The 13,146-nt window shown below is 42.2% G+C and overlaps 1 protein-coding gene across 1 annotated transcript; it reads right to left on the minus strand.

Moving 5' to 3' along the window:
• Positions 1-1,275: 1,275 nt before the first annotated feature.
• Positions 1,276-12,695, minus strand: tmc5 (transmembrane channel like 5). The gene is made up of 21 exons (XM_070827464.1): positions 12,548-12,695; positions 11,897-12,086; positions 11,064-11,293; positions 10,849-10,918; positions 9,066-9,184; positions 8,834-8,936; positions 8,412-8,493; positions 8,025-8,285; positions 7,082-7,224; positions 6,813-6,957; positions 6,307-6,459; positions 5,738-5,904; positions 5,499-5,574; positions 4,698-4,795; positions 4,511-4,606; positions 4,304-4,379; positions 3,637-3,770; positions 3,278-3,451; positions 2,523-2,601; positions 2,332-2,424; positions 1,276-2,238 (listed from the first exon to the last, which is right to left on the minus strand). Exons 2-21 carry the CDS (start codon positions 11,968-11,970, stop codon positions 1,636-1,638), a joined length of 2,976 nt encoding a protein of 991 aa, XP_070683565.1. The 5' UTR covers positions 11,971-12,086; positions 12,548-12,695; the 3' UTR covers positions 1,276-1,635.
• Between the last annotated feature and the right edge of the window lie 451 nt (positions 12,696-13,146).

Genomic DNA, 13,146 nt, shown 5'->3' on the forward strand with positions numbered 1-13,146 from the left:
CACCGGGGATACATATTTATGTCGAAAAGACATTAAAAAGTGCATTTTGCATAATCTGTCCCTTTTAAACCAACAGAAAGTGGACATGAAGAAATTTCATAGTGTTTTCTCTGTCTGTGTAACTCACTACGATGCACATTTAAAAGAAACTGTTAAGTATACCCATATAAATGGAGTCAGGGTCTGTCAGATGCTAATAGCCTTATTTAACATCTTTCAGTCAATCATTAAATCAATGCAAAGACAGGGTGACAGTTAAACTGTGTTCTTTTATTTTTAATTCATTGTGAAATAAAGCCACATGTACTTCCTGCAAATAACGTGCCTACAATACATAAATTGTAAATAAGTCGTGGAATGTGAATGTGCAGTATTTTTGTATATAGAATGGTTACGGAAAATTGTTGTTCTTCTTCACAATCAGTTACTTTTGTCATATCACGAAGCCCAAATCAGCATTTGTAACAACAGTGGGGAAAACTGCAGAGGCACTTATGATACAGACCTTTGTAGCATCAAAGTTCACATGGACGCTCGTAAGGGCACGATGGGAAGGATCAGTGACATCACAGGATCGTATCACACATCTGCAGTTCACTATGTAACTTTCGTTTGATGTTTCTGCTTTGATCGGAAGGCAATAAATACTCAATGCTGTGGAAATGTCTCTCTGTTTCAGATGAGTCTGCTGGATATTAAAGAGTGGGTTTTGGTTACTTTATTTCCACCATGGATGGTGTGGAGGCATGTTGATATACTAGGTTGTTTGTTCGTGATTTGTACCTGCAGCCTGAGAGAAGTACTGCTGGCAAGACTGAGGGCTGGAAAAATTCCCCCAACATAGTCACGTCTATATTTTTGCTGAATTGATCCTCATTTCGAAGATGAAACAAAAAGAACGCAAGATTTTTTTTCATGGACCATAGCAAAAATAAATGATTGTTAATAGCAAAGTATTTTCTATATGTCTTATGAAATGTGATCTTTAATGTGACTGAACAGCTGCTGGCCAAGATATTGAGAAGACAAGAAGTGATTGTGTGATAAACCCTAAATTCAAAGCCTAACCTGCAGCATTGTATACACAATCCCTACAGAGGGCAGTGTTGTCTTAACAGTCCATGTTAGCAAAATTACATCTTCATCTATTAATAGTGTTGACTCTATTTTTGCTGGATTTTATTTTTGACTTTTTTTTTTTTTATTTGCATGTGATATTCATCCACATTTCACAGAGAATATATACAGTAATAATTTATGTTTATGCTACACAAATTACATCAGAAATGGCACAAGATCAGGCCTGTTGTTTATTTGTTATAGTGCTTATTTATCTTACGACGCTTATATACTCTCATAGAAACATACTATTAAAATATATTTGTAAAAAATGTGCGTAAAGAGGTAGACCTGCACTCTGTCCTACCCTGCTACAGTAGCTCTACTCCACTATAGCTTTGCTCTTTTGCATGTACAGCAGCACTGAATATATTGCAATTCTGGAGAAATCACCCTATTTCTGGCCTTCTGCTCCTTCATTTATGGGTGATAACACAAAATAATAACCAGACACGTGTGATTTAGACAGAAAATCCATCCTGTTGATACAGGTAAGATAAAGGCAGACTCCTTTGTTCAGTAACCATCATCGTACTCATTCTGGGCCTGCTGCCGGGCCAACATGGCCTGTATGAGAGCGCTGGAGCCTGTGTGAGCTGGGTGCTGTGGAGGAGCAGGGACCCGCTGACCCCTGTCCTCTTCCTCTGCTCTCTGTCTAGCTTGCGTAACTTGCATCATAACACTCGACACAGAGGACGGCAGGTCATCTGTGTCACCCGCCCAGTACTCTTCTGCTCTTTGTCTGGCTTGCATCGCCTGTGTGATGGCACTGTGCGTGCTGGCAGGGTTTTCAGAAAAACCTTCCGCACTGTAGTGTTCACCCCTGTTTGAGACCTCAGCCCTCTGCCTGGCTTGCATGGCCTGCGTGAGGGCGCTGGATGATGGTGGGTCTTCCTCATGCAGCTGGTGGAAATCTTCATCCTGGACGTCGGCTCTCTGACGGGCCAGCATGGCCTGAATCAGGGCGCTGGAGGAGGACATGTCAGAAGGAATGGGCACTCCACCGGCGCTGCGCCTCTCCTCCTCCTCAAGCCGCTGGCGAGCCATTAAAGCCTGAACCATGGCGTTTGAGTTGGAATGACCGCCCGAGGAGTGGTCATCTGAACGCCGTTTGGTGTGCTGAAGGACAAGGAGAAAATAATGCAGTGAAGCTTATAACGAACCTTAGGGTGAAAGATGATTAGCTAGTGTGAAAGACTTCACACAGCAGACCTTTTTGGGATTCCTATGTTTGGATTTGTTATTAGGTTGAGATTTTTGGAGGTTCTGGAGCTTGTCCAACAAGAAGGACTTGTCCTTCCCTTCCTGGTGAAGGAAAAAGAAAGAGAAAAAAAAGTCAAAGCAAATAAAGACAAAAACAGACAAAAGGACATTTTTAAGTATAGTTTTTAAAACACACTCACATTAACAATCTGTTGTCTCAGTTGACTGATGAGCCGCTTGCGGCCCTGAGTGACTTGCCAGAAGATGTATATAATGATTCTGAGTAGGAAAACATGATAATACACATGAGATAATATGACAGCCGGCATTTGCACAATGGCACAATGATGCATTGTATGGAAATACATCTGCACGCTGTATGAATACATTGTTCCGGTCTCTGTGTTGTAATAGTCAAATAAATATCAATAAAAGCACTGCAACACTGTGAATGTGTGGCGCACCATGAGGTCAGAATCTTAATTTGTCCAGTACTAAAGTTTATGACCAAACACCTGCACAACTAACAGCATTTCCATCAGCCTCAGCTGTGCTTTGTGCTTAATGAACATGATGTCTGCTAAACATCCACATTATTATCATTGTGAGCATGTTAGCATGCTAACATCGGCATAAAGCACTGATTCACAGAGCTGATGCAATGTTTATAGACTATTTCAATTGTGACAGTGTGACTATGATCGAAAGCTCCAGAACAGCCACTAAATGGACCTTGAGGTGAGATTTAATTTGTTAATTGCTGTTGCCAGTTCAAAAGGTAATCTTTCAATCTCGACTTCTAAACCAACATAAGAGTTGTCCTTTAAGTTCTTAAAACGAAAAAACGAAATTTGAACTCCATGTGCAGATGAAGATCATGTGATGTGACCGAAAGCGACAGAACAGCTCCTGAATGGACCCAGATATGGTACATATCACCTGCACCTGCACTTACATGATGATGAGTGTGATGAGAAAGTAGAAGATTTCACTTCTGATGACGTTTTCGTAGATCCAGACGGCCCACTGAGAACCATGGATCTTCTTCAGATCATCTATCCAGATTCCAACCACGCTGAAGGTGTTGTTGAGCCCCCGAAAAGGCCCACAGTGCTCTGAGGGAGTCAGACTACAGAGCGGGACACAGTGAACAAAACAAGACCCAGGCTTTATTTGGGGGGGATTTGAGGTAAAGTATGCAACGTGTGTCAAACTGGTACTCTTAGTATAATTTTGTCTGGAGGGTAATTATCCTGTAAAATGATTTTCTTTGATTCCAGGCTGTTAAAGTGACATAAAAGTTTATAATGGCACCTCCAAGCAGTGTATGCAACCATGGACAGGGCTCCCACAAAGAAAGGGAAGAAGAGGAGGGCGATGAAGATGGTTTGCATCTGAGCCGCTCTGCCTGACCGCCGCGGAGGCTGGCAGTTCTGGGTCAGGCTGACCTGAGGGAAAACACGCACATGAACAAAGACAATGAGCACAATTTTCACTCATTATTCTTTCAATACCTCACATATTACTATTAAAGTTTAGAAAACCCGTGGGCTCATTTTCACTCCATCTTAGAAAACACGAAGGTCTCATCAGAGCTTGGAATAGCATTGCCTCAAAGGTTATTCAGCGTGTTCATGAAACATTCAACTTCTCCTGGGTTCAGTTACTAATCGTGTTGAATTCATTTACTCTTCTGGGATTGATTGGCCTTGTCTAGTTCAATGCAACTAAAAGGGTTAGTCCATAAATCCAAAACCCTGTCTGTCTTTTCCATAACACAAAATAAAGCACACGGTCGACTTGATGAAAGGGTTTCAATCAATTATTGAACCAGGTGCACAAATAGAGTAACATGAGCCTAAATAGTACATAGAGCAGCTCAGGCAGCGATAGCATTGTATGTGCCTATGGCAGTGTGTCATGATGGCGGTTCAGTTTACAATCCCAGAAGCCTCTAAAACCCCAATGGACCTGCGTTTACCTTCTTTAAGTAGAACAAGATGAAAAATTTGAGGATCTGGATGGCAGGCAGCAGAGGAGAGAAGTAGATTCCGATCCTGTGGAGAGAAAATAGAGGATCAGCAAACTTTTAAAGGTAAATCAGCACTGAGACCAGGAGAGAAAACACAAGTGTAGGTCCACTGAGATGTTTGATCCTGTGCTAAGTGTTGGCTATGCTGTTCTTTACCAGGCCAGAGTCTGTGCGTAGATGAGCTCCAGGACATTTCTGGCTACGTCAAACTCCGGGACCCCCAGACGTGGTAGTAATCTCGTCCCGATCACGCTATTAAAGAGAGATGATAAAATATCGATGTTAACTGTCCTCATTTCTGCGATTGGGAAGAACACAAACAAACTGAAAGTGTGTGACTCACTTGCAGAGAAACTCTCCGAAGAAGGATCCCAACATGAGAAAAAGGAAATCAACAATGACAAGACGGTAGAGAGCCTGTCCCACCATGGACTCCCAACACTGTGGAGAACACACTGAATTAATGAATGACTGCCTATAAATGATTTCTTAGTCTTTTTTATAATCCTACGCAGACTTTTGGATCCTCTGCTGCCACTTTTTCAAACACAAACTGTCACAAAAATGTACATACTGTCTCAGCTGTACGTGTTTTTTATCTCCTCCTGTCTGCTGTGACATTGTAAACTTCCCCGTCATGGGACTAATAAAGGAATATCTTATCTTCCCTTATCATATAGAAGACAATTGGCAGCACAGCCTATTTGTAACTATCCACCAAAACTGTTGAATCCCTTAGCTGAGGCAGAGCTCTCTAAACATTTTAATCATTTAATCATTTCATTTTAAACATTTAATTAAAAATTATTTATCATTTATTTGACTGTCACTCTTCCTTAGTTTTATTCCTCATCTTTTCCATATTTCATTGTTCTTATGCCTTCCTTTGTTTTATTAGTCTTTTGTTTGTTATTCATTTTATTGCTTGGCTTTATTATGCAATATCTGCACTTGATTTAACTCCCCTGTTTTTATAAATTCTCTTGTTTCTGCGTTTATTGTAAAGCACTTTGAGCTACACACCTTACATGAAAGGTGCTATACAAATAAAGCTTATCAGTATTATTAATAATCTATCTTTAATCTGCAGATTAAATAAATCTTGGTGGGTTTCAAGATGATAAATAATCCTTGTCAAACATACCGAAAACTTTGTAGCCACCACATTCATCCAGTAATAGCACAAGACAGCCAGAATGGACATCTTGAGTAACACATTTCTGTACGTGGTAAAAAAAGAAAAAAGATTTCAAGCATTATTGATGCACAACGGAAATCTTTTCATTCTAACTCTTGGCAAGAAAGCACACAAGAACTGCTCTTTTAAAAAACTCGATCTTAGGCCTCATACTTCACACACTATATGCATCCCTGCTATCTAACCTGACTACCAGAGCGTAGATCTGTTTGCGTTGGCTGGAGTAGTGCTCAAACTTGTTGAAGAGGGAGTAGAAGAGCGGCACAACCAGGTTCATCAGAGACACCAGAAAGGGGACCAGGAGAGTCTCTGCCTCCTGCAGCAGAGACCAGTTGGCAGCATCTGTCATCCGCTATAAAGATAACAGACGGAGGTCAGACCGAGATAGTGTTAGATGACGAATACTGTGTGCAGTGGAATGAATCAAACCCTGCACTGCCGGAAAATGACTCAACGCATTACTCTAAGTGAGATGCAGGTTTATGAGCAATGCTGATAAGGAATTTTAAAGACCAAATAATTTAGTGTTAGTGTTGTAATACGCGGTGTCTCTACACATGCATACATGAGGATGAGGATGCACCTTTGCAAGCAAGGAGATTTTTCTGTTTATACTGGTTTAAATGGGACAGCAAGAGGTACAGTTTCCAGATGGAGAATTAACCTTTTTTTCTGTTCTCTCTCGTCCGTGGCCAACAAAAACAATTATCCCAATTAAACAATAAGACTAATTAGTCAATCGCAACTTGTCTACCTGCTGTTCATATTGGCAGAGATAATAGATGCTAGCTCCACAGCCAACAGCCAAGCCAGTGGAGAGGAGCCAGGAACCCAGATAAACCCCAAAGTGCTTCAGCTTTTCAGAGAGGGTTAGCAGCTCCCGCTGGGCCTTCTCTGACAAAGACTCCTAAAGAGATGGCAGGAGGACAAACACACGGCAATTAAAAATAATGAGACGTGTGATGTGCCTTTAAACAGGAATTAACCTCTGAAAGCTAATTGTCTGACATTGGGTGAAAGCATATTGTGAAAATATCATCTGCAGCTAGAGCTGATTGCACACTGTAACTACAAAGCTTAGAGGAGCAAGTTGAGAAATATAAATTAGTGGGCATGTATTGTCTATATGAAACACAGGCGAAACGCATATGTACTGTCTGAATTAAACATGAACATAAACGATCCTATGATAAAACATTTCTTTCTTTCCTGGATCGGTGTCTATTGGCCAAAATGGTTGTGTAACACAGTAACAGTCACCTTGAGTTGGACACGTAGGTTGTTCTTGCGCTGTCTCACCGCTCTCTCGTTGGTAATACTGAAGTCCCAGCTGCACAGAAGCTGCCATGCACTGTTTGAAGCTGGGTCTGCTAGTACATAGTTTTTCTGGAATGAGCTGGCCATGCTGCGTGAACATAGTAACAGATTGCAGAAATAGATCATGTGCACTTAAGATTAGAAGAGGAAATTCAAGAGAAAACCCCCAATATAGCAATGCACATAGTTATTATTAAGACCAATGGACTGACCTGAAGATGAGTGCAATTCCACACAGAACCATGTAGACTGCAATGGTGAAGAAATAGGCCAACTGCATGTTGTAGTCCACCAGACCCGCCAGGGTCTCATTGCTGTAGCCACCATAGTACATGACAGTGTAGTTAAAGTAACCCTGGAGAACCCAGAACACATTCATTACGCCTTAGGAAGCATTCAGTCATGCTGCCAAAGTCCATTTATTGCAGAGGGAGGAGTTAAAGGTTAATTTAATTAATTAATTAATTAATTAAATATTAAATAACATAAATAGACGTGTGGAGCATCATGACTGTATATCTACTCTATATATTAATCAAACCTACATTAATTTGATTTGGTGGCCACTTGGGATCATCTCAACAAGCTCTAAACAGATCATATCACCTCAGAAAGTTATTATGGTTAGCAGCCGTTTGCTTATTTACACATCCAGCTGATTTGGTATTTCAATTCTGGCCACCTAACAAATGTAAGCCCAATGTTTGCTCTTCTTTTAACACTGTTTTGTCTCTGCCGACTCCTGAGGGGAATATCTGGCTCTTCAGCTACTAAATGCTCCACTATATCGACCGGCTTGTTGCTAAGCTTGTCTGCCTGTCATTTGGTGCTGGGAAAGTAGTGAACAGTGGGTTTACAGTAGGTTTATCTGAGCTGTTTTTGTTGCCTGCTGCATCTGCAAACAACACTCAGAACAATGGTGAGAGTGAACCAGTTGCAGGAAACCAAAACAATGAGCTGAAAGATGCTAAAAGCTGCAGGGAACTGCAGAGTTGGGTGATAATTCTTTGCAGGGTCATCGCCACAAGCGACTCTTTCACATTATAAGTCAATTCCATTCAAATTATTGGAAAAAAATGAATATATGAGGGATTGTTTGGATGATAGTGACTTTACAAGAAGGTTAAAGGTGGCGTGATAAGAGCCAGCACTTACAGCGCCAGTCAGTATCTCCAGCCCTCTGAAGCTCACGTTCAGAGGTATGTTGGGTGTGGGGTCGTAAACAAGCAGCGGGATGGTGATGAAGCCAAAGTTGACCAGGAAGGAGAACATGTTGAACATGAGCAGCCACTTGAGGAACAGGAAATAGGAGAGAACGCTGGTGCCAAACCTGCCGCCTATCTCTTTCATGATGCCTTGCCACAGCTCCAGGGCCTGCCTGGCTGACCTCATGCCATAGCCGCACCTGCGGAAAGACTGAGAGAACGGCGTGTGACACGTACAGCGTACAAACAGAGGTTATTATTCAGAGGGCCACTCTCAATATCAGCTGGTTAGGTGTTGTGTTGCAGCATATTATTTTATGATTGATGAAACACTTACCAGTGACACGTTCTCAGAGCAATCTGCAAAATACGTGAGCTTGCGAGACTGCTTAGCAGACTTGAATGTCAGAACTTGGCTCCTGTGGGGGTCATTTAAAACATAATTTGGTGTGATAATGACATTAGCACCTTACAAATCTGATTAATTAGATGATCTGCCACAATGACACAAAAATGCAGTCAGCAGAGAAGCCTTTGGACTTTCGTTTTAATAGTATCTTGTGTAAAGTACACTGAAACAAGAGAGCAGTGTGTTTGTGCGTGTTCGTGTGTGTGTGTTTTCTCACATATATGCAACTTAACATACCACCTTACAGAATCCTTATTTTATGACACCCAGCACAGTTTAATGGTTAACTCGGTCCCTAGAATGACACCGACACTGAACCTTATCACCTTCACCTCTCTGCCCAGACCCACCTGATGTGTTTCTTCTCTTCACAGCTCATTGGAAGGCCCCGAATGGCCCGGATTCGGTCCCGTGTTGACAAGGCAACGAATTCCTTGACCAGGTTCTGCTCCTCTGTCACACACAAGATGGCAAGACAAGCCCTCCCTGTTATCTTTACACAGGCTACCACCCGGAATGCAGATCAGGTGTCACACCGCGCACATCCACAGGAATAATCCGACACCCGTCACAGGCGCTTACCGTTCTCCATCTCGTTCCTGATGGCATCTTCTGTGAAAGCTCGATGGGCAGCATCAGCGTTGGGAAACATGCTCATCCTCCTCATTGTTATTCCCCTCCATCTCATCGTCATGTTACCTGCATGAACAAACAAGGAGAGAAGAATGGTGACTGTCATGGATTTTCCTATGAGCTTGTTCTTTAAGGGCAAATTCATGTAGCAGGTGGGAAATGCAGGAGCAGGGTGAGCAAGGTTGGCATTTTTAAATGTAACACCCGCAGCTGCTCACACATTTAAACATTTACTCTCATCACAGCTCGATAGAGATTTGCCTTCTTCTCATTATATGATCCTGATCACCTGCAGCACTTATAGAGAGAATAATTGGGGCCGATCTGCCCTCCATCCAGGACTTGTACCTGTCCAGGGTCAGGAGGAGGGCAGGTAACATCTCTGCAGACCCCTCACACCCAGCACATAAACTCTTCAAACTCCTCCCGTCTGGTAGGTGCTACAGATCACTGTACACCAAAACCACCAGACACAGAGACAGTTTCTTCCCCCAGGCCGTCACCCTGATGAACTCGCACTAGCCTCAGAGTCTCAGGATCCACTGTGCAATAGTTCCACACCCCTGCACATTTGCAACATTTTTGCACTACTTTTTTGCACTGCAATTCTGCACTACACCTACCTCTATTGTACATAGCATTGTTAAAGAGTTCTATATTGTTTATATTGTCCTCTTTTCCTATTGTTTTAGTTTATTTCTATTTTTCTCCTCACTGTACATAGAGAGTCAAGTGTCATCGAGTCAAATTCCTTGTTTGCCTGTTCAAACTTGGCCAATAAAGTTGATTCTGATTCTGATTCTGATGGTATAATGATGTTCTGCAGGCACAATGTTAACCATGTTCACGTCAACCATTTAGCTTGTTAGCTTAGCACATGTAAAGCTGTGGCAATGTCTGTACTTTTACAGGCATTTTGTCAAGGATTGGATAAATTAAAAGCTTTGATCTAATATTGACGTGGTCATCCTGAGCAATACAAGCTTGTTTGGACCTAATTTCATTATAATCAATCCAATAATTGTTGAGAAATTTCATTCAGAACCAGAATTGTGAACCTCACGTGGCGGTAGAGGAAAACGCAGAGGATCACCAAAGTTGCTGAGATTCATCCTCTGGGGACCATGAATGTTTGTACCAAATTTCACTGCAATCCATTGGGATATTTCAGTCGACTGACAGACTAACTGACTGATATTTCCACCCCTAAAGCCGTGCTGCTTGTGTGGCTGAACATGAAAAGCTGTCTTTTTAACATAAGCTGAAAGCTAAAATGTGGTCAGTGATTGTACAGGGATTTAGTTATACAACAGCACAGTGCAGCTACAAACGCATGATATCAACAAATGTCCACTCTGATTCCTTTTTCCCTTTCAGAGACACACGTACACAACCTTTAGATTATGTCCTAGATGAAGATAACATTTTCCAAACAGTCTCCGTCCCCTTGTTCTATTTTCTTAGTCAGCTTCCTTGTCTTCCCCACCATTTGCTGTTGTGTGCAGCCTCCATTAATAATTACCCAGTTGGATTCTGCTAAGTTGATTGAAAGTGTCAACGGGTCGACATGAATGTCACATTTATTTTGAATCATTGTCCCGTACTGCACTTAAAACACTGTGTGTATGTGTGAGGTTGTGTGTGTGTTTAGCAATACCATGGCAACAGTGTGAAAGCTTACTGTGAAACTTTTATCTATGACATAAGATTAGTTTAACCATTACCTGACATGGAAGAAGGAAGCTGAATAGAAGGTGATCGTTCATACTGAGAGTTGGGGGGGATCTGGAACGTGCTGTGATCTGAATAAAAAAAAGCAAAGGATAAGATAAAGACAGAGGTATTAACAGAAGTGTCGCTTAGCAACACATGGAGGCATAAACAGCACGGTGGTCAGCAACCTGATGATGCAGTACGGACGTGGTCACGCAGTGCTGGTGTACTCACTGAGGTCATGTTGCCGTGAAGGACTCCCAGGGCGCGCTGAGATGAGGCCCATGGGGATGCTCTCTCTCCCCCTCCAGCTCTCCTCCCGCCAGCCCCCCCATGGCACCCTCCCTAAGGCATTGTCAGCGTTGGTCTGACCGGTCGATGAGTAATGTGGATCTGCCCACCCACCTTGCCGGGCCGGGTCCTCCCTGGCATAGGGGTTAGTGTGGTGGGTTTTGCTGGAAGCCCTAAAGACCACAAGGAACAAAGAACGTGCAACACGATTGTCATTGAGGGCTTGTGTTTATGATCCCTGAAAGTGCTCGGATTATCAGGTCAAGCAAGGAACTGGAGTTTCAAGTCACTCCCTACAATTACAATCATAGATAGTAATTAAAGAAGCGTCATAGACATAACTGACAACTGATGTTTTTTTTTCTTGTGGGTAATTTAAAGGCTATAAAAATCCCACAAGGAAGTGCAGAAGTACATTTCAGACACCAGTGGACTAATATATGTGCCTGTTATATATTTTTTTAGAAACTTTCAGTCTTTAGACCTTAATATTCTTACCCAAAAGCTGGAAAATAGATTAAATCACTCTTACAGCCTGGAATATAGGCAGGATACATATCATATCCACAGAGCTGCCTGTTCCTTGAGGACATCCGCTTCATTCTCTCATAGCACAGCACACTCCCTCAGTAGTACAAACAACACACAGCACTCACTCAAACACGCTCCTCGACGAATTCAAACCAGGGAGGTTAGTTTTTTTCTAGAAGATAAATGATTCACTCATGCACATCTGAAGACAAAACCACATTTTATGTTATTATATTACCACAAACCTTCTATCAATTTCCAGAGTCTCGCTGTCATGGTAGGCATGGTTGAAGAATCCTCCGCTGCTGTAACTTGTCATGAGATCCTTCAAATCGACCCTTTCGCCTCTTCTTTGAAAACAACAACGATCCTTCAACTCGCCCTGAAAGCAGTTGCTCTTTTATGATGTTTACGTAGTCCAGTTCCAGTAACCCACTGTGGGAAAGATGAGAGAATGTGCCTTCATTACATGTTGTATTTGGACTTCAGCTGCCAGATAAGTCAGCTTTAATATCACTTAAAGAAGCAGCATCGCATGTTAGAGGCAAAGTGCCTTTCTGTGCTCAGAGTGACAGCTTCATTGTCGGGGGTAAACATGTGTAATTTAATCTCTTGGTCCCATCCTCTTCTGAACATCATTAATTCATAGTGTAGCTCTGGTTTCCACACATGTAGTAGCCTAACTCCATGGCTCTCACACAGAGTCACTGACAGACAGCAAAGAAGGGAAATCTGAATAAGAATTCATTGAAAACTACAATCTGACAATTCAGCAGTGGAAGTCGGAGAGAAAACCCTCATAAATTGGCACAGCAAGTAGTCATAGATCTAGAACACTGTAGATAACAACAAATCTTACTAAACTGTATCCTGCCCTTTGCTCAGTCTAGACTCACCTTGTAAATGTGTCGGTGATGGTGGCAAAAAGTACCAAAGGATGTCCTGACAAAATGCCGTAAATGCGGACAAATGACTTCTGGTCTGTCTAGCAGTCCATGCCTGAGGAGTAACCTTGGAATCAGCCTGAGAACTGGCAGCAGTGAGATAAAAAGCCGGACTGTGGTCACCAGGAAGTGTGTGCTGAACTAACTCATAAAGGTAAAAGTCCACTGCTTCTTAATAGGCTTCGCAAATCCCATGCACACATAATTAAGACTAAAACTTAAGGCGGGAGGACTGGGTACCTACTGTAGGAATGAATAGATAGATAGATAGATAGATAGACAGACAGACAGACAGATAGATAGATTCTTCAATTGTCTATAATCATCTTAGTTTTGCAGGATATTTAATGTGTTACTGCTCTTTATCCTGAGCTCTTGTTGCACAATGTCTTCTTTGGCCCTGGAGAAAAGAGTCTGACCAAACAACCCTGATGATGTCATCGGGGTTATCTCAACATGACACTACAAATTTATATGTGACAGCATGTGTTAGAAACTGAGGCAGGGAGTCTGCTGGGCGTTTAGCAGGCAGGGATGGTCCAGCAAAAGGT

This window comes from Pempheris klunzingeri, chromosome 3 (assembly GCF_042242105.1).
Source record: "Pempheris klunzingeri isolate RE-2024b chromosome 3, fPemKlu1.hap1, whole genome shotgun sequence".
NCBI lineage: Eukaryota > Metazoa > Chordata > Actinopteri > Acropomatiformes > Pempheridae > Pempheris > Pempheris klunzingeri.

Bases quoted from the DNA above. Each gene is read 5' to 3' on its own strand.
- tmc5 (XM_070827464.1), bottom strand. From the start codon at position 11,970: ATGACAAGTTACAGCAGCGGAGGATTCTTCAACCATGCCTACCATGAC. The intron at 8,937-9,065 runs GTAAGCGCCTGT...TGTGTGTGACAG, and splicing joins CAGGAACGAGATGGAGAACG to AGGAGCAGAACCTGGTCAAG. The intron at 3,452-3,636 runs GTGCCATTATAA...CCCGCTCTGTAG, and splicing joins GTTGCATACACTGCTTGGAG to TCTGACTCCCTCAGAGCACT.